This window comes from Apodemus sylvaticus, chromosome 12 (assembly GCF_947179515.1).
Source record: "Apodemus sylvaticus chromosome 12, mApoSyl1.1, whole genome shotgun sequence".
In the NCBI taxonomy this organism is placed as follows: domain Eukaryota; kingdom Metazoa; phylum Chordata; class Mammalia; order Rodentia; family Muridae; genus Apodemus; species Apodemus sylvaticus.
In genome coordinates, this window is record NC_067483.1 from 80,052,320 (window position 1) to 80,071,876 (window position 19,557).

At 54.5% G+C, this 19,557-nt stretch overlaps 1 protein-coding gene across 4 annotated transcripts; it reads left to right on the top strand.

The window, feature by feature from the left end:
* The first annotated feature begins 1,791 nt into the window (after positions 1 to 1,791).
* Igsf9 (immunoglobulin superfamily member 9) lies at positions 1,792 to 18,903 on the top strand. Of its 4 annotated transcripts, none has more exons than XM_052200741.1 (21): positions 1,792 to 1,877; positions 4,347 to 4,613; positions 4,856 to 5,044; positions 9,555 to 9,707; positions 10,315 to 10,469; positions 10,664 to 10,781; positions 11,756 to 11,897; positions 12,003 to 12,148; positions 12,255 to 12,397; positions 13,601 to 13,741; positions 14,209 to 14,325; positions 14,522 to 14,672; positions 14,876 to 14,999; positions 15,240 to 15,415; positions 15,563 to 15,813; positions 16,012 to 16,096; positions 16,207 to 16,383; positions 16,643 to 16,685; positions 16,937 to 17,797; positions 18,051 to 18,178; positions 18,436 to 18,903. In XM_052200741.1, exons 2-21 carry the CDS (start codon positions 4,556 to 4,558, stop codon positions 18,615 to 18,617), a joined length of 3,540 nt encoding a protein of 1,179 aa, XP_052056701.1. In that variant the 5' UTR covers positions 1,792 to 1,877; positions 4,347 to 4,555; the 3' UTR covers positions 18,618 to 18,903. The 4 variants fall into 4 exon arrangements, with proteins under 4 accessions (XP_052056701.1, XP_052056704.1, XP_052056702.1 ...); XM_052200742.1 differs by lacking the exon at positions 1,792 to 1,877 and adding an exon at positions 2,215 to 2,273; XM_052200743.1 differs by lacking the exon at positions 1,792 to 1,877 and adding an exon at positions 2,416 to 2,481.
* Positions 18,904 to 19,557: the final 654 nt, after the last annotated feature.

Below are 19,557 nucleotides of genomic sequence, written 5' to 3' on the forward strand. Positions count from 1 at the left end.
CAAGGGGTGGTACAGACTTTTGAAATATTTCTTGCAACAAATTCTGTTTTCTACAAAGGTCTATAGTTTCATCTTCTGTCATAGCAGGTGCCACTGCAAGGCAAGGGCCTGCCTGGGAAAACCACCTGGTATCCATTTTCTTTTTTCACAGAGAGGGGTGGCCCAGGTCTCATGTCTTTTAGAAGCTGGCATACAGACAGAAACAAATTGTCCCTGTATGACGGGTCCAGGGATCTCCCTGCAGTTGGCAGAGTCCCTTCTTCTCATAGTCAGTCTCTGACCAGTCCCGAAAAACAGGCTGAAACCTGAAAGCGGTGTACCCCCGGAATCCAGGCTAGTGACGGCAGGCAGTAGGTTGTGTAGGACACTCTTACTTGCCATTTGAAATAGGTTAATGCAAACTACCACCATGCTTCCCACCACGATGACAATGGGCTAAACCTCTGAAGAGTAAGCCAGCCCCAATGATGTATTTTCCTTTATAAGAGTTGCTGTGAGGCCGGGCGTGGTGGTACACGCCTGTAATCCCAGCACTTGGGAGGCAGAGGCAGGCAGATTTCTGAGTTCGAGGCCAGCCTGGTCTACAAAGTGAGATCCAGGACAGCCAGGGCTACACAGAGAAATCCTGACTCAAAAAACAAACAAACAAACAAACAAAAACAAAAAAACCCAAACAAACAAAAAAGAGTTGCTGTGGCCCTGGCGTCTCTTCACAGCAGCCGAGACACTTCCTAAAACAGGGGTAGTAGGGAAGACTGTGATTCTGCCCCAGCCTCCGTCCCCCTAGTTCAAGTTCTTATTGTGACTCAAAACACCCAAGCACTTACACCTAGAAGAATGTTCCACGTTCAGGACTTACTAGAAATGGAAGGCTAACCACAATAATGGGACTGGATCTGGATGGCCACTATAGGGTGTGTGTGGACAGAGACATGGCTGTGCTTAATGGGACTGGATCTGGATGGCCACTATAGGGTGTGTGTGGACAGTGACGTACATAGCTGTGCTTAAAACTTTCCCTAAGGGCTTGTTCCCGCCCAGGATTTCAGTAGGAGTTTTACCCCAGTCAGCCAGTATGTTGCTACCATGGTGGTCTTCTGGAGGAACTCACTGGGACATAGATCTAGACAATGTTGCTTGAACCTGGTGGGAAAGCAAATTGCCAGCCTGCATCCCCACAGCAGAGCCAAGCTGAATACAGATTTCTGAGGGCGGCTTTATTTCTGACTGTGGATGAAATGTCCAAGGGGTGATACCATACGTGGCTGCTGGCGCTGAGGAGGGCTTCGGGAGTACCTGTTTTCTAATAGGGACTTCCGCTGGATCTGAACGCTGGCCCAGAATGTGCCTGGGTGGGAAATCTTGGGCGAGTTCCTCCATCTGGTCGGGCCTCTGTTTTCTCACTAATAAAGGGAGCTGCACTCACTTCGCGGGGGGTCTCAGTGCAGATCTGGCGCTCTGCAAGGGTTCAGTGCAGGATCGGATACCCCGTCCATTCTCTTTCAGTCTTCGCGGTCAGGGTGCTTGTCATTTCTTCCCCCTGGGCTTATTTCTCTAGGTCGTTGGTGCTCGAAGCACTGGCAGCCTCACAATCTAGGAGCTCAGCCTTCAGCAAGCTACACACAAGGGAGGGGCCTGGGCACAAGCTGGGAGCTGGCCAGCAGCACAGACAGGTATTTCCAGTTCAGCGAGAGGAAATGGGTGGGGGTGGGGATAAAGATAGAAGAGGAGATCAGATGGGCCCCAGACTTGGGTGGATCCCCAGGGAGGGGGCGGGGAGTCGTGCTTTCCTCCAAGTGCTCTTGCCTCTGGATCAGATTTCAACCTTCGATGCCTCCTTTGTGGCGCGTTTGTTCAGAAAGTGGAGAAGGCTACAGGTAGGTTATAAAGGAAGGAGGGCTTGCAAGCAGCGGGCAAAGCGGGTAGGCTCCTGCGGTCCTAGGTGCACCGATCTTCCTGACCCAGTAGTCCCTCTGACTCAAGGCGGGAAGCGGCGATCAGCCTTTCCCGGCTTAGTTGTACAGAGAGCTCCACGAGGGGGCGACCAGAGCCCACGTGCGACCGCGTCCTTCTCTCTCTAAACTACAACTCCCAGGCGGCTCGGGGGTCCCGCCCGCCTTGCTCGGCCTCTGTTGGCTCCAATTGGCCGCCGCGGGAGGGGGGGTATTGGCGGTCTCCAGGGCGACGGGAGGCGCTCGGGGCATCTAAGGCGGGGAGGCGGGTCCGCCCCCTATTGTGTGGCTGCGAGAGCAGAGCTGTGCTGTGCTGAGCAGGTGAGGGTGGGGGTGTCCTGGGGGTAGAAATGGGGTGCCGGCGGGGACCAGGAGAGCAGCGTGGAGTTGTGGGGGGAAAAGGGGGAAGCGGGAGAGCTCTAGAGAGAGTGAAATTATCTGGGGGAGCAGAACTAGGGTAGTTCTGAAAGCGAAGTGGAATTACTGATGGGTGCACGGGGGTTCCCTGAGATCTGGAAGAGTATTAGAGGTAATGTAGGGGGAGTTCTTGGCGGGTTTCAAAAGAAAGGCGTTCCAGGGGCCAGAGAATGCTAGGGAAAAGAGCATTGTTGTGGTAGGCGATCAGAAGTGTATTGTGGGGCTCAGCCCGGAAGAATTGGGGGGTAGGGGATTCCCGGGAGAACAGGGTGTGGGGGTGCAGGGGTAGGGCAAATGGGAATTCTAGAGGAGGCCAGGCAGGGGTGCCAAGACCTGCTGCAATTGGAGATTAGGTGTGAGAAGCTGAAAATTTGCAGACACTGAAAAGTGTATGGCTGGGATGGGAGTCCTGGAAGAAAGGAGTGCTGGATGGAAAGACCGAAAGGACCTAGGACGGGTGGGGAGGAGGAGATGGAAGGGTTGCAGGAAAAGTGCAGTAAATTCTGGGAATGCCTCGGTCACCAGACATTCTTGGTAGAATCACCAAGATTCTCCGCGGAGAGCCAGAAAAGAACGGCTTCTATATTGGTACAACTGGGAGGTTTTCTAGGGAAATCCAGAAGCGCTGGCTGGGTGCAGCAGAAGGCAAGGGGATTACCAGGAGTCAGGCATACAGGGATATTATGCAGAGAGGCAGGGGTGATACTGCCTGCCCGGTGGAGGGTATTTTGCAGACACTGCTGAATTATGGGAGGCCAGGAAGGGGTGGAGGCCGCAGAGCAGAGTCCTCTTGGGTTTGCCAGGCCCAGGTCAGGGCCCTTTGGTCCTTTGTGACTGCCTTAGACGCTGGGAGGTGTGTGTGTGTGTGTGTGGGGGGGGTGTTGCTGGGATGAGTGTCTACCTTCCAGGCTCCAGGGTTCTTTTTGTGTGTTGTAGGGATTCAAAGGCATGTTTGGTTTCTTCCAGACCATGCCTTTAGGGTTAGGGAAGGAAGGGCCTGGCAAATCCTGGCACCCCCAGGATATTAGAGAGGATCGTGTGGGAGTAATTAGGGTGAAGTACACAGCCAGGGTGTCTGGCAGAGGGAGGGTTCTCTGGAAGCATCATGAAGAAAGTGGCTACAGCTGCCAGCCCTGGATCTGTTCAGACCTGGAGGGTGCCGCCTCCCTCTCCCACCACCCCCAGCCTCCAGCAAGCGTGGAAGGCAAGCTCCTCCTTTCCTGAGCCCCTGACTCACTCACTGCCAAAAGCAGTATGAACTGAGTGGAGACTGTCTCCAAGCTCCAGGGCTCCCCACAGAGAATGGGGAATGGGGAGAGGAATTGGGTGTGGGTGTTCTCTACTGGGTAAGGGGCTAGATTCTATCTTAGATTTGCTCTAGACTAGCTATGTGCCTCTGGGCAAGATCCTTAGGATCCTCACTGGCCAGACCAGGGGACAGAGGGGGTGGGGAGGGAGGGAGAGGGAGAGAAGAGAGAGGAGAGAATGAAAGAATATGCTATGTGTTGCCTTGCTGATATCAGGAGGAAGGAAAAGGTCAGGAGCTAGTCCATGATGATCTCCAGGACTTTCCTGATGGATCCCTTTCCTCGGCGTGAGAACCCCCTAGTTCTCTTTGCTCAGTTTTCTGAGAACACTGTATCACCTGCCGGGGCATTCCCAGAATCCCTTCGCTTTTTCTAGGATCCGTTTCCTTACCCGTGCAGCCTCCACCAGACAGTACCCTCGTGTTCTCTAGGGTTCCCATCCTAGCTTAATCTCAGGGCTTCCAGATCTCTGGTTCGGGAGCTAGGAGCGTGGCTGTGGTAGATAGTCAGGCGGGAATGAATGGAGTTGATCGCCAGCAGTGCAACCCAACAGATCCCTCTGGTCTCTCTACACCCTCCTTTTCTTCCCCGTGCCTTGCTCTCCCAGGGCTTGCTTCTGTACTCCTCTCCTCTGACGGTCTCTGTGCATTGTCTTATATTTTGCATTTAGATCTGGTGGCCCTCCAGACTGGAACAGCTCCCTCGGGTGTTGAGTGAACTAGGCACCTACTGGAAGAGTGAGAGCTGAAACGGGGTTGCCTGAGGCGGGTCAGAACTCCACTGATGCTCTCTGGGATTGCCAGGCAGCGGACGATCCTCCGGCCCCTCCGTCTGGGCTCCTGTGGATAGGAGGGGCCGGGCGAGCAGGCCAGCTGGGCTATGATTTGGTGTCTCCGTCTGACCATCCTCAGCCTGATCATCAGCCAGGGGGCTGACGGTGAGCCAGACCCCAGGGAACCCACAACTCTGTGGTACCCTGGCGTGTGACTGTTCACTAAGGGGTTATCTGCGAGGATTCGAGAGTAGGAGAGGGCTAGGGCTGGTGCGGAGAGGTTGGGGTCCCCCCCCCCCACAATCACGCAAAGTCTTAAGGAAACTTGAGAGATGTTGATGAAGCCTCCCCCCCTCCCGCATCTCATGTTGCTCCCTTGCTGTTCCCTCATGCTGCCCACCTCATAGGTCGAAGGAAGCCTGAGGTGGTCTCTGTGGTGGGCCGGGCTGGGGAGAGTGCAGTGCTGGGCTGTGACTTGCTGCCTCCAGCTGGCCACCCCCCTCTGCATGTCATCGAGTGGCTGCGCTTTGGATTCCTGCTTCCCATCTTCATCCAGTTTGGCCTCTACTCTCCCCGAATTGACCCTGATTACGTGGGTAAGAGTTGTCCTTAGGCGGGAGGGGGAGTGTTGCCGCCCCAAGGTGGGCAGAGTAGGTTGCTTGCTCTGTACCCTCTCCCATCTCATCCCCTGCTCCGCTGCTGCTCTAACTGCTGCTAACAAGCATGGCCCTGCCCCCCGTCGTGCTTGTCCACCGAGGGATTCATGTATGTCCACGCGATGCATGCAATGCATCAGACCTCTGCTCTTTTAGCTGTGGATGGCGTGTTGCATGGGAGGTGCTGGAGCTGTATTTCAAAGATCCATCCAAACCTGCTAATTGTTAACCCTCATCTCATGCAACCTTCCCGACTCCATCTTGTTCCTCTAGAGTTCCCCCACGTCGCCCTATGTGTGTCTCTGGATCTATCTGCTGCTCTGTGTTATCCCTTATCCTGCCGTCCAGTTTGGGAGGTTCCCGGCTCTTAGGGAGTGGGCTAAAGGGACAGCTGAGTGGGTAGGGGTGTGGGCTTTTTGCATATGAAGAGCATAATCTGCTTCTGAGTCGCACAGACAGGGGTTCCTGGGGGAGGCTCCAGTTCAGTTCCCCAAAGGTCTAGGCATAGATGGGATTGGCTGGGTCTCTGCTTCTGGAGGCTACAGTGGAGGCGTACTGTGGGTCTCCCTGGCGTCTTCTATAGCACCCCAGTTTGTTCTTAATCCTGGATGGAGCCTTAATCTGAATGGCTGTCTATAAGGTCTCCGAGGGCCAGCAGGAGGCCCTAAGGATGGGTGTGGGCTACTGGGCAAGAAAGAGACTTGGTGCCCCGGGAAGACGTTGTTGGGGTTCCTTTTCTGCCTTTGGTTTGAATCCTGAGGGAGACCTTGGGATTGGCTGGCTGAGCTGAGGGAGGAGGATGCTGGCAGGTGCCCGCCTGCAGGAGAGAGTTTATTTTCAAACTGGGGGCAGTTTATTGGCAAACGGCCTAGTTGGGAGGGTGTGTCTATGTCTACACAAACCCTGGGGGCCTGGTGAAAGGGGGCCCCAATTAGCACCAGTAGAGAGAATCGGCACAGGCACAGCCAGCCTTCCTGTCTGTGCCTGCTTGTGCCCAGGGGACTTTGGCTGCAGGGCTAAGGATGGACAAATTCAAATGATTGCCAGGCCGAGGCAAGGCAGGGGTGGTGGAGGAGAGGTGGGAGGGCTTTCCTCCTGACTCCACCTGGGAGAAGGGGAACTCTTTGCCCCTGTTTCAGTCTCTGCTTTTCTTTCCTTGGGCGCTAGGCAGCTAACCAAGAGATGGCTAACTCCCTGTCTACCTGTGGATTTTCTTTAGCCTGCCAGCCTTTGTGTGCCCCCCTTCTGCCTCTATTTCTACGCTTTGTTCCCCCTGTAGCTCCTGAGCAGCCACAAGGGTCCTGCTCTGATGAAGACCCCAGAGGGAGGCCTCAGAAACCCATTAACCCTTTATTGCTTCACAGTTCAGAAGGGGCCTCTCTGGCCTTTGTGCAGGGGGACTCACAATTGCAGTTGCTAAGCAACAGGAGGTGGATGTTGCTGAGGACAATGCTGTTCTGTCATAAACCCTGTGAGCAAGTGGAGGGGAGATGGCCTGGGACCTCCCTGAGGCCGTGGCCTAGAATGTGTGGGGGAATCCTGAGAGAGGGTAGCTCTGGGAACCACGCTGGAGGCAAAGCTGGTTTTAGGGGCCCTAGAAGCTGCTGGGTAGAGGATCCTAGATATGTAGATTAGTAAGGAAGTGAGTGGTAAAAGGCAATATAAGAAGATCTAGGACTAATAGGTTAAGGAAGCTACTGTACTTAAGGCATTTAACGTATCACTTAGGTGGTGTGAAAGGAACTGGGGAAAGGCAGCGTCTGAACCTGTGAGACTGGCTTTTGGGCTGCTTTCCTTGGGAGCTTCAGGGAGGCCTGAGTACAGCAGATGGGACTTGTGCTTTATGACTGCACTAAGTTGCTTAGTTGCTTGATGAATCAATTCCGATCGTCCACCTGGAGCACCCAAGCTCACTCTAATATGATCTCCCCTTTCTGCCTTTGATCCTTCCAAGCTGTCTGCCTCCACTACATCATCCCAGAATGCCTTCCCCGTGGCCCTGGCTTCATAGTGCAGTATGTGGGCCCAGTCACGGTCATGATTAGAACTGCTGTGTGAATGTACACTTGTCTGTGTTCATGGTTAAATTTGGTGTGGGCTTCAGGCCTTTTCACAGCCCAAGAGAGCAGACTCTTTCCCTTTCAGATGCCATGTGTAGGCAGATCTGAAGTCCCTTAGGTTTGGCCCTGCAGGTAGAGGGCAGGTCTATAGGAGGTGTGCCCGGGTCGCAGGAAGTCATAGGACTGCCACTCTGGACACCTTGTTAGTTTGTACAACATGCTGCCCCTAATACTCTGGTTAACGGACATGAGGATTATTAGTCATTAGCTGGTAACATTTCTTGAATGAAATCAGAGATCGTGCTCAGTACCCTGAACATCACTGGATTTTAGTGCGTTCAGCGGAAAGCACTCTGACTTGGTAGATCCGGCTTGATCTCCTGATAGCTATGCAATTTTGGAAAGAAGTTTAACCTTAGTTCCTTCATCAGTGATGGATTTTGGGGAGGATTAAATATGGTGACAGCATCTAATATTACATAGCTCATATTCAGTGCTCAGACTTTCTGTCTTTGCTGTGGGTCTCAGAGATCACCATGATGAAAATCTCTATCTTGTGGGACCTGGAAGAGGCTGCCGTCTGGGGTCTGCTCGGTTCAGTGGCCTGGCAGAGCAAGGTGAAGGAGGAATCCTGCGGGTTTGAGGAAGGGTATTATGTTAAATATTTACCTGCTTGGCCCATTTTTTTTTTATCTCCTGGGTGGGGGTTATACACCTAGACCTATAAGCAGGCCCACCCATTCTAAAGAAGCCTCACCTCAGGGATCAACAGAAGACAAAAGGACTAAGATGAGTAGCTACCTTAGATCTATGACTCTCATCTTTGCAGTGGCAACAAGGAGCACACAGGCTGTTTCTACTTCAGATGGGCCACCCTAGAAGTAGAGTGGAAACACCTCAGAGTTGTGGGTGCTACACCGGATAGCGCCTGACAACCATCCGGGAGGGCTGGGACAGGCAGGATGTTGAATAGGTACATCATCTGGGAGCTACATTAGCCTGTCCTATGAATTTTAGAAAATACTATTGGTTCACACCAAAGGTCAAAGTGAGGATGGGCAGTTGCTCTGTGTAGGGGAGGTAACAGAGCCACTGGGTAACCCAGCTGAGGGACACTGCGGAGCTTCAAGGTGGAAGATGACGGGGAGGAAAATACTGATACTTAGGAGGTGGGATTTGAAAGATGTAACAAGTAAATGGCAGACAGTGACAGGGATGCAGGTTGTGCCAGGTTCCCCCTAGGGCATCCTGATGCATGGTGGTTGGTACAGTTCACTGATGTAGAAGAAGACACAGAGGTGACACATTATCAGACAAGGGGTGGGGCCCAGATTGAATGCAGGATTCTGATTTCAAAGGCGCATCTCACTTATTTGTGTTAACAAGTCTCTATCTGAGCCTCCGGTGATGTCAGGTGCCACTCACCTCTCCTGCATCATCTCTTGCCTTCCGCCCCCATCCCAAGTCCTCCCTTTCTCATTTTGACTGAGGAAACTGAAATTGACAGGTTGAGTAACTTGTCCAAAGGAGCGTGTGGCTGAGCTGGACTTGTGCCTGAGTACTTCGGGCTGCCAAACGTGTGCCTTTCTCATGTAGACTGCACTGCCAGGGATGTTTCAGGCTGTCAGGGGGGCCTGGGCTCCCTCAGAGGAGGGTCTTGAGGGACTGGGTGAGCACAGCTCAGTGGGCCTAGTGGTGCGCTGTGGAGGCTGAGCTGGTGAGAACTGAGGGTCTTTTTGTGCAGTGGTGTGGGGCTTTGTGGGACTGTATGTGGTCAGTCAGCTGGGCATAGAGGGGCTGGGCTGGGCTGGGCTGGGCTGGGGAGGCTGCTGACACTGCTTCCTGCCTGGGTTGGACTCTGGCCACTCTAAGGCGCTTAGGCCGCTGATAATAGCGCTGGGAGATTACAGGCTTTGGTAGATGAGGTATGGGTCCCTGGGAGGGCCCCAGACACTGCTGGAGATTTCAGGGACAGAGTCCTCTAAAAGCAGAAGTATCCCCCAGAGAACCTATATCTTGGTCTTATAAAGTACCTCAGGGTGGTGAATCTTGTAGGACACCAATTGCTGGTCCTTCACTCCTTCCTCTTAACTGTCTGGGAAATAATAAAACAAATTTCAGCGCCACATTTGCTCCACTCAAGAAGCCTTGAGTTTTTCTGGTCTGGTCTGGGTCTTAGCTATTGAAAGGCAGTCGCAGTCAGAAGGACTGAACACAGCAACCTGCCCCCAATGACCTCAATTTCTTCTGTCACTCTGGAGACCCTCACTCTTGGATGACAGACCTAGGCTATTCTCAACCTCTGGGAACAGCCGGTGTGACTGGGACTGGGAGGCTTTTACAGAGTCCCTTTATTCAGCACCCTTGATTCGGGGCTTCCCTCCACACAGGACGAGTCCGACTGCAGACAGGAGCATCTCTCCAGATTGAGGGGCTCCGGGTGGAAGACCAGGGTTGGTACGAGTGCCGCGTGCTCTTCCTGGACCAACACAGCCCTGAACAGGATTTTGCCAATGGCTCCTGGGTGCACCTGACAGTCAATTGTATGAAACTGGGGAGCAGGTGGTGTCGGGGAGGGAGGAGAGTGATGGGGACCCTGGGAATGAAGGGAGTGAAGTCTGTGCAGTACGGAAGCCCTACCCACGCTGGCGCCTGCACACCAAGCATGCTCATTTACGGCTTGCCTCTTACCTCTGCCCTCCCTCACACCCTCGGTTCTTCAGATAAAATCCAATCAGCCCTTAGGCTCTGAGTCAGGAACTTTCACTCCCTGGTCAAGGTCATGGTTAAGGTATACAGGGCCCTGAATGGTACAGTTCACCCCGGCTTAGTACTTCTCCTCTAGGGCCTTTTTTCTTCCTCTCCGCTAAAAGGGAGGCAGTTGTAATTGTTCCCATTTCGTAGGTGAGACTGAGGAAGAGAATCAGGTAGAGTCGCCTTGTGAGGGGTCTAAGACCTGCCCCTCCTGATTCCCAGACTTCCTGGCCTCTCCCTGTGGCTCCGGGCATGGGATGGTCCAGGTGACCCTGGGCTAGTATTCCTGTGTCCCACAGGCTCCAGCTCTGAGACGAGGTCTCCCTGGCTTTTGAACTCTTGCTTTGTGGGGATGATAGCCTTTCTGGCAGCCCCTGATGCCTCTCTCCCTCACAGCGCCCCCGCAGTTCCTGGAGACACCTCCCTTAGTATTGGAAGTGAAGGAACTGGAGACTGTTACCTTGCGCTGTGTGGCCCGTGGCAGCCCTCAGCCTTATGTGACTTGGAAATTCCGAGGACAAGACCTTGGCAAGGGCCAGAGTCAGGTGCAAGTGAGTGGGGTCAGTTGGATTGGGAGGACCAAACGGGAAGGCAGGAGAGGGACAGAAGCCACGCCTGCAGATGGGTCGGAGGAGGGGCTTCCCTGAGGTTGAGGTGCTGCCTCCCTCTGCTGGCCAGCTCTGGAAGTGCAGGATCTGAGGCTGACCGAACTGGAAGGGCCTTTCCTTAAAGACTCCTTACCTAGGTGCAGAACGGAACACTGTGGATCCGCCGGGTGGACCGAGGCAGCGCTGGAGACTACAGCTGCCAAGCCTCCAGCACCGAGGGCAGCGTCACCCACGCCACCCAGCTGCTGGTGCTAGGTGCTCTTTGGTGGGAGGGCAGGGGAACCGGGCCACCCATAGTAGAAGACATGCCCTGTACTGGGGAAGCACACGGAAGATTGGGAGGAGGCTTATGTTTGAACAAGGGGCTCCTGTAGGGTGAGAAAAAGGATGAAGAAACAGTTAAGTGCCCAGCAATGCATCACAGTGGAAAGGACATGGGTGCAAAGTGTTAGCTCCGTGAATTGTGGGACCCTCCTCCTGAGTCCTGGTTTTGTGATCTCAAAAACAGAGGTTCATATCAGCCTCTCACATGACTTTGAGAAGCACAGGAAGTGGCGGGTAGTCCTTGTGTGCTGAGCTCTCCCTTTTAGAAGGAAGGGCAAAGGAGGCACCCGTGGAGGAGAACTGATTAATTGACGATTCATTGGAGTATCGTTCTCTATGGTGCTTGACAAGTACAGTGCTGGGTGTATATATAGTTAAAGCCAGAAACCCTGTCATGAGGGAGGCCCGCCGGGAAGTCTTGCCTCTCTTTCTGACCTCCCAGAACCCTCCTCCACATACAGTTTCTTTTTTTTTTAAAGGTAATTTATTTTATGTATATGAGTACACCATTGCTCTCTTCAGACAGACCAGAAGAGGGCATCAGACCCCATTACAGATGGTTGTGAGCCACCATGTGGTTGCTGGGAATTGAACTCAGGACCTCAGGAAGAGCAGTCGATGCTCTTAACCACTGAGCTATCTCTCCAGTCCCCACATACAGTTTCTAAGGAGAAGGAAGCAGGGTGGGTAGGCTTAGCCGTCTGTCATTCCTCATGAAACAAAACAGACTTGGAAAAGGATGCGTTTTTATCACACCTTCCAATCCCCGTCCTTAAGTCCCTGTTGCAATTTGACCCATTACTACAGAGGGCAGAACCAGGAAGAGGTGTAGAAGGGCCCCGAGGGGGTTCTGGGAATTCCGGTCATGAGCTGAGGACGCCTTTCTCCCTCGGTGCTTCCCACAGGCCCCCCTGTCATTGTCGTGCCCCCTAACAACAGCACAGTCAATGCCTCCCAGGATGTCTCGTTGGCCTGCCGGGCTGAGGCATACCCTGCTAACCTCACCTACAGCTGGTTCCAGGATGGGATCAATGTCTTCCATATTAGGTAGGGGAGCCTATCTCTTGGGTAGTGGAGGCAGGGGACTGATGAGTGGTGTCTGGGGCTCCTTGCCTGAGGACTCGGATCCTCCTCATACGTGTCACACTGCAGCCGCTTACAGTCTCGAGTGCGGATCCTGGTAGATGGAAGCCTGTGGCTACAGGCCACGCAGCCTGGTGACGCCGGCCACTATACCTGTGTCCCCAGCAATGGCTTTCTGCATCCACCCTCAGCTTCTGCCTATCTCACTGTGCTCTGTAAGTCTGAGCCCCCACCCCATGCTCCTTCCACAGCCTGCTCCTCTGCACTGAGGCAGACCAATGGCCTGGGTCTCTAACTGGTCTCTGCAATTTTCTTTTCCAGACCCAGCCCAGGTGACAGCCATGCCTCCCGAGACACCCCTGCCCATTGGCATGCGTGGGGTGATCCGGTGTCCGGTTCGTGCTAATCCCCCGCTACTGTTTGTCACTTGGACCAAAGACGGACAGGCCTTGCAACTGGACAAGGTATAGGCTTGTGACAGGGGGGGGGGGGAAGGAAGGCCTTGGCTGGGTGTTATTCTTGTCAGAGGGCCAGCTGCAGCTCAGCGGGTGGCTGAGTTTAATTCAGCACTGTGGTTGGGAAACACGTTTCTTACCAGATGCCAATGTTAGGCAGTGACTGTGGAGGTGAGATGAAGTATCCGTTCCCCAGAAGAAGTATCCATCCTTGGAGCGTTGCCTTGAGGCAGAACTGCCAGAGACTGCTGTCAGGCCAGGGAAGGAACAAGGCTTTTGTTTTTTAGATGTGGTTGAGGATAGACCAGTAACAGGGTCTTCAGGTGAGGTGGTAGGCCTTGATGAGCGGGCAGCCATTCCATTCAGAAAGCCCTCTGCAGAGGCCAGGCATAGTGCAGCGTGCTAATGAAGTGAGGGGGAAGCCGCCATGAGTGCCTGTAAGGACTTGAGAGGTGTAGAAAAGGCTGGAAAGACAGGTTGGGTCCTAGAGAAAGAACTTGATGCCAGCTTAATATGACCTCACTCTGGGCTGATAGGGATCTTTTGTTTGTCTGAGGAGACTATAAATTCCTTGAGGCATCACGTCTTTCCAACTGTGAATCTCTGGGGCTTTTACAGTTGTAGCATTTGGTAAATGTTTCGTCAAAAGTCCTCCCCACCCCACCCCCACAACACACATACACACAAAAATCTTAAGGCAACAACAGCAGCTTTGGTGGTGGTGTCCGTGGTGTCAGGACTGTGGTTAGTTGTCAGGAGCAGAACCCCAAGGCTGTGACGCAGCCAAGACAGTCCTGCTTGGGCCAGAATGACAGATAAGCTAGATGCGGAGTGTGACGGGCCACACTTCAACTAGGAGAAGAGGAGGCCTTCTTATAGAAGTGGATTGGGAGACACAGAATTTAGCAACGGAGTGCTGGGTGGGGCAGGCAAAGAACCCATGTTTCTCAGCTCAAGGGGATGCCAGTCATGCTATTCTCTGTGAGTGGCACCGAGCTGTGTTGTCACAGTCTCATCCCTTGACAGCACAGACAGATGTGTAGGACTAGAGGCCAAGACCCAGAGCTGGGGTGCTGATTTCCTGAAGAGTTTCCTGTGTCTCCTTTTCTCTTGAGTTGCCTCTCCTCACCCCAGCTTCCCCTCTGACTTGTCTCTCTCTCTCTCTCTCTCTCTCTCTCTCTCTCTCTCTCTGTCATTTCCTCTACCCTCAAGTTCCCTGGCTGGTCCCTGGACTCCGAAGGCTCCCTCGTCATTGCCCTGGGGAATGAGGATGCCTTGGGAGAATACTCCTGCACCCCCTACAACAGTCTTGGGACTGCAGGACCCTCCCCTGTGACCCGGGTGCTGCTCAAGGTGAGGCTGACAGAAAACCTATTGTGGTACGGCCAGGTGGCTCAATATGTGTCCTGAACCATGTCGGTGGGGTGGAGTGGAGTGAGGTAGAGAGCTGTGGGAGGGGCTCCTAAGTCTGTTTCTTGTGGTGGTCATAGCAACAGCCAGAAGAATACACAAGAGACGATGCCGGGCAGTAGGACATCAGTCACGTACACATTCACGAAATGAGATAATGTCTCCCGTCTCAGTCCCGTAGGGAATAGAGCAAAGGGGAGAGAGAGGGGATGATCTGTAGAGATTCATCTGTCTCAGAGAGTCCTGGTCCAGTCCACCATGACCCAGCCTACTGGGAACAAAGACAGAGAACTGAGAGATGGAGAGACTTGAGACGTTATGACAGGGACCTGGGAATGGGGGGCACCAAAGCTTAGAGATGAAAGAGAGGCTGTGAAAGAGGCCCCACCCAATACAGATCTGGCCTGCAGGCCCCCCCAGCTTTTACAGAGCAGCCCAAGGAAGAATATTTCCAAGAAGTAGGGCGGGAGCTACTCATCCCGTGTTCCGCCCGGGGAGACCCTCCTCCTATTGTCTCTTGGGCCAAGGTAAGGCTCCCGGGTCCTGACTCAGCTCTACCTGGGTCCGCGCCCACTGTTTCCCTGGCTGTGGTTTATGGAAAGAGGAGGATCAGGCCATCGGAGGCAGCATGGGGCAGGCACAGGTTACCTGGAGAGATGAGTGGTGGCTCCCTTGGTGAGGGGTGGCTGCCTGTGTCTCCAGGGCTGACCAGTGGTTCTGTAGGTGGGTCGGGGGCTGCAGGGCCAGGCCCAGGTGGACAGCAACAACAGCCTCGTCCTTCGACCCCTGACCAAGGAGGCCCACGGACGATGGGAATGCAGCGCCAGCAATGCTGTAGCCCACGTGACCACTTCTACCAGTGTATACGTGCTAGGTGAGTGGCCCCGGAGTGGGGTGGGGCTGGGGGAGCCAGGTGAAACAGGAGATGGGAGTATTGTTTTGGGGTGGTGTATAGATGGGGTTTGTGGGTATGGGATTTCCCCCAAGGTAATGTGGAGATTAGAATCTCCGATTTACTCTTCCTTTACCCTACTTCAGGGTCCTGATCACCTCCCTCCCTCCATTCCCCCTACCCAGGAACCAGTCCCCATGTCGTCACCAATGTGTCTGTGGTACCTTTACCCAAGGGTGCCAATGTCTCTTGGGAGCCTGGCTTTGATGGTGGCTATCTGCAGAGATTCAGTGTCTGGTATACCCCACTGTGAGTGACCCACCCGTTCCTGACTTCACCCTGGACCTGCCTGGCCCTCTGCCCTTCCTCCCATCCCTCTCCATACCTAGAGCTAGGCAGGCTAGCTCTGCTGCCTTATTTTTATAGATTCTTAACATGCAGGGCTGAGGGGCTGGGTCTTCGGTGGCTGAGCTGAGGGGTGGGGGTCAGCTCTCTGGACCCACACCATCCCGATCTTCCTTGCTGATGAGATCTTCCTATATCCCCCAGAGCCAAGCGTCCTGACCGAGCCCACCATGACTGGGTATCTCTGGCTGTGCCTATGGGGGCTACACACCTCCTAGTGCCGGGGCTGCAGGCTCACACGCAGTATCAGTTCAGTGTCCTTGCTCAGAACAAGCTGGGCAGTGGGCCTTTCAGTGAGATTGTCCTGTCTATACCAGAAGGTAAGAGGTCCCCGGCTCTGTACGGCACAGAAAAGGGTGAGGAAGGGCAAGATGGATGGGGTGGGTGGGGAAGGGCGGGCTGGGGGGACAAGATGAAGGACTCTGAGATGCCTGTCCCTCACTCGTCTGTTTGCCTGTCCTGTTTAGGGCTTCCTACCACACCGGCCTCGTCTGGGCTTCCTCCAACAGAGATACCACCTCCCCTGTCCCCTCCTAGAGGTCTGGTGGCAGTGAGGACCCCCCGGGGGGTACTTCTGCATTGGGATCCTCCAGAACTCATCCCTAAGAGACTGGACGGCTACATCCTGGAGGGACGGCAAGGGTCCCAAGGCTGGGAGATCCTGGACCAAGGCGTGGCGGGCTCGGAAACCCAGATTCTAGTGCCTGGCCTCATCAAGGTGTGTGGTGGAGGCAAGATAGCGAGGGAAGGGCCAGTCTCCTCTTCTTTCCTAATTCCGTCTTCTCATCCTGACTCTGCCATCTTCACCTCCTGTCCTACCTCATTCTTACCTCCCAACTGCAGTCTTCACAAAAGGGACTATGGTGGGCAGTGCTGGTCCTGATCTGCTCCATGGCCCTCCACCTCTCATCCCCAGGACGTTCTCTACGAGTTCCGCCTCGTGGCCTTTGCTGATAGCTACGTCAGTGACCCCAGCAACATAGCCAACATCTCCACTTCCGGTGAGAACCCAGTGCGGGGGAGGGGGAAGGAAGGGGGGGAGGGTGGAAGTTTGCTGGAGGTCCATGGGGATTCTCCGCCCACTGATCCTCTCCCCTGTCCCTTTGCCCAGGCTTGGAGGTGTACCCCTCCCGCACACAGCTACCAGGTCTCCTGCCGCAGCCTGTATTGGCTGGTGTTGTGGGTGGAGTCTGCTTCTTGGGCGTAGCAGTCCTTGTGAGCATCCTGGCTGCCTGCCTGATGAATCGGCGCAGGGCTGCCCGCCGCCACAGAAAACGTCTGCGCCAGGGTAGGTGGCATCACTCGCCTTCCCTAGGCTGCCCTTCCCCCTACCCCTCATCACTGGGGTCCTGATGTGCTCCTAGGCTACTTGAAGAGTTGGCCATCCACCAGCTGTCTGTCCCTTTTGCACGGTCCTGGGCAGCATCCTTCCATTCTGGCCCTGCATACCCTTTCCCCAGTTAGTTGGAAATGGGGTTGAGGGTTACATTCCCCAGGGTTCGGGAGGATCTTTATCCTGATCGCTTGCTGCTCTTCCGTCCTTACAGATCCACCTCTGATCTTTTCTCCACATGGGAAGTCAGGCCCACAGTAAGTCCCTTTACTTTTTGTGACTTCCTTCTGCCTTCCCACTGCTTCTTATGTTTACCTTCAGAAGGAATTGGAAATTCCGGGGAAGTGAGACTAGTTTGCCCCAGCTAGGCAGGGGTGGGGGCTCGGGCTAGTCCCCCGCAGTTCCTCTTCCCCTCCCACCACCTGGCCCTGCCCTTGCTTGCTCCCCCTAGCTTTGTTGTGCCTCAAACCTTGCAAGGCCAGACCCCAATCTTCTGTCGTTTCCTCAGCTCCGTTCCTGGCTCAAGCAGCCCCGACAGCGTGACCAAGTTCAAACTCCAAGGCTCCCCAGTCCCCAGCCTACGCCAGAGTCTGCTCTGGGGGGAGCCTGCTCGACCACCTAGCCCTCACCCGGATTCTCCACTGGGCCGGGGGCCTTTACCATTAGAGCCTATTTGCAGGGGCCCAGATGGGCGCTTTGTGATGGGACCCACTGTGGCGCCGCCACAAGAAAAGTTATGTCTGGAGCGGTCAGAACCTCGGACCTCAGCTAAACGCTTGGCTCAGTCTTTTGACTGTAACAGCAGCAGCCCCAGTGGGGTCCCACAGCCCCTCTGCATTACAGACATCAGCCCTGTGGGGCAGCCTCTTGCAGCCCTGCCTAGCCCCCTACCAGGTCCAGGACCCCTGCTCCAGTACCTGAGCCTCCCCTTCTTCCGAGAGATGAATGTGGATGGGGACTGGCCACCTCTCGAGGAGCCCACGCCTGCTCCGCCTCCAGATTTCATGACCAGCCAGCCCCGCCCCCCCTCATCTTTCCTTCCACCACCTGACTCACCTCCAGCAAACCTCAGGACAGTGCTTCCTGGGACACTGATGGGGGCCGGGGTCTCCTCAGAGCCCCCTTACACAGCTTTGGCTGACTGGACGCTGAGGGAGAGGGTCTTGCCGGGTCTTCTCTCTGCTGCCCCTCGTGGTAGCCTCACCAGCCAGAGCAGTGGGAGGGGCAGTGCTTCCTTCCTGCGCCCTCCCTCCACAGCCCCCTCCGCAGGGGGAAGCTACCTCAGTCCAGCTCCGGGAGACACAAGCAGCTGGGCCAGTGGCCCTGAAAGGTGGCCCCGAAGGGAGCATGTGGTGACAGTCAGCAAAAGGTAAAGGCAGTAACTACCCGTTCTTGCCCAGCCCCCCCGGGCCCCCTCCACCCCCCCCCACCCCCCCCACCCCCGCCCTGAGATTCCAGATAGCATCTACCCCCACCTCTCCTCATACTCTTTCCCTTCCCCTTATCTTGAAAATTCTGCTGAGGTCTAGGAAGCGCAATCTGCTTCAGAGGAGACCCCTAGGTTCATACTTTTCTGGTTACCGTCCTCTCCGCCCAAGCTTCCCACCTGTCCTTTATAACAGGAGGAACACCTCTGTGGATGAGAACTATGAATGGGACTCAGAATTCCCGGGGGACATGGAGCTGCTGGAGACCTGGCACCCGGGCTTGGCCAGTTCTCGGTCCCATCCTGAACTTGAGCCAGAGTTAGGTATGTGACCCTCTAAGCTGGTTCTACCCCCCCCCCCCCCCCCACACACACACACATTCGCCCTCCCATGCTCTGAGCTGGTCTGTCTGTTTCCCAGGCAATTCCCGAGTCTCAGGCTCTCTGCCCCGGAGTGTCTCTTGCTCCCAAGGGCTCCCTGCGCTCACACAGAGGCCCTTTGGAGCCTCAGGACTGAGCCCTTCAGCCAGTGAGTCACCGTATCTTCTTCTCACACTGTCTGTGCTGTCATCCCCTTGAAGGTGTCAAGACTCCAGAGGAGAGCTGTCTCCTGAACACAACCCACGCTCCCGGCCCCGAGGCCCGCTGTGCTGCCCTTCGGGAGGAATTCCTAGCTTTCCGCCGACGCAGGGATGCTAGCAGAGCCCGTCTTCCAGCCTATCAGCAGTCCATCTCTTACCCTGAACAGGCTACTCTGCTATGAGCAGGCTTAGTGTGAAACCAAGAAAGGCATATGGATTTGCAAAGGAGACCAAGACCTTGGCTCCGAGATGGGGCACTGCCCCTACCTCTTTGTGTCGTAGACCCTGATGGTGGTGGCCTGGTGGAAGGCTTGCGTGAGCTTGGTATAGAGAGGATGTACTAACTCTTTAATTGAGTCTGGGAGCTGAACAGGTGTGTGTGTGTGTGTGTGTGTGTGTGTGTGTGGCGGTTACGGTGTGGGTGCAGGTTTTGTTTTTTTTTTTAAATCAGGTGAATAATAAAAGTCTGAAAACCCTTTCTCTGTTGCCTCTCATTGTGTTTAACAGAGGTGAGGAAGTCCCTGGATATGTACAGAGAGGGTTCTGAATGGGACCATTCAACAATAAGTCAGGAAAATAGTTGTTGAGTACCTAGTAGAAATCAACTGTTAGGCTAGAAGTCATCAGAAAATAGAGAAGTCGCTGAGATAATGCCTTTGTCCTTGGGGAGTTCTCTCTAGTCAGTGAGGCCAACTACTCACTCAAGCTGGTTATCACATTGGCACAAAGAGTTCAGTTTGAGTCAATATTTAGTAAATACTTACAGCATGTGGGCATTTCTGGGACACTCACAAGGGATTGACAGCATTCTCTGTGTGCCAAACACCACTCAGAGTTCTTGCCATGTGCGCATCTAAGTCTCCACCGCCTGGAGTTTATTTTGTAGACTGGACAGGGCAACTAAATCCGAAGGTGCTTTCGTAATTGACCAAAAGCCACACGAGCAGGGAACAGGCAGAGCACGTGTCGTGGTAGTGAAGGAAAACCCACTTACGGGCAGAGGAACACCCCAAAGTCACAGGGGACTGAAACTTGACATTCTGTGGGTCTGAGCGGGACCTTTGGGACTCGTGAATGCTAAGGTCAGGGTGGAACTGGCTGTTGTTGTTTTAAATATCAGGC

Bases quoted from the DNA above. Each gene is read 5' to 3' on its own strand.
- Igsf9 (XM_052200741.1), top strand. From the start codon at position 4,556: ATGATTTGGTGTCTCCGTCTGACCATCCTCAGCCTGATCATCAGCCAG. The intron at 12,149-12,254 runs GTAAGTCTGAGC...TTTCTTTTCCAG, and splicing joins TGCCTATCTCACTGTGCTCT to ACCCAGCCCAGGTGACAGCC. The intron at 14,326-14,521 runs GTAAGGCTCCCG...GTGGTTCTGTAG, and splicing joins CTATTGTCTCTTGGGCCAAG to GTGGGTCGGGGGCTGCAGGG.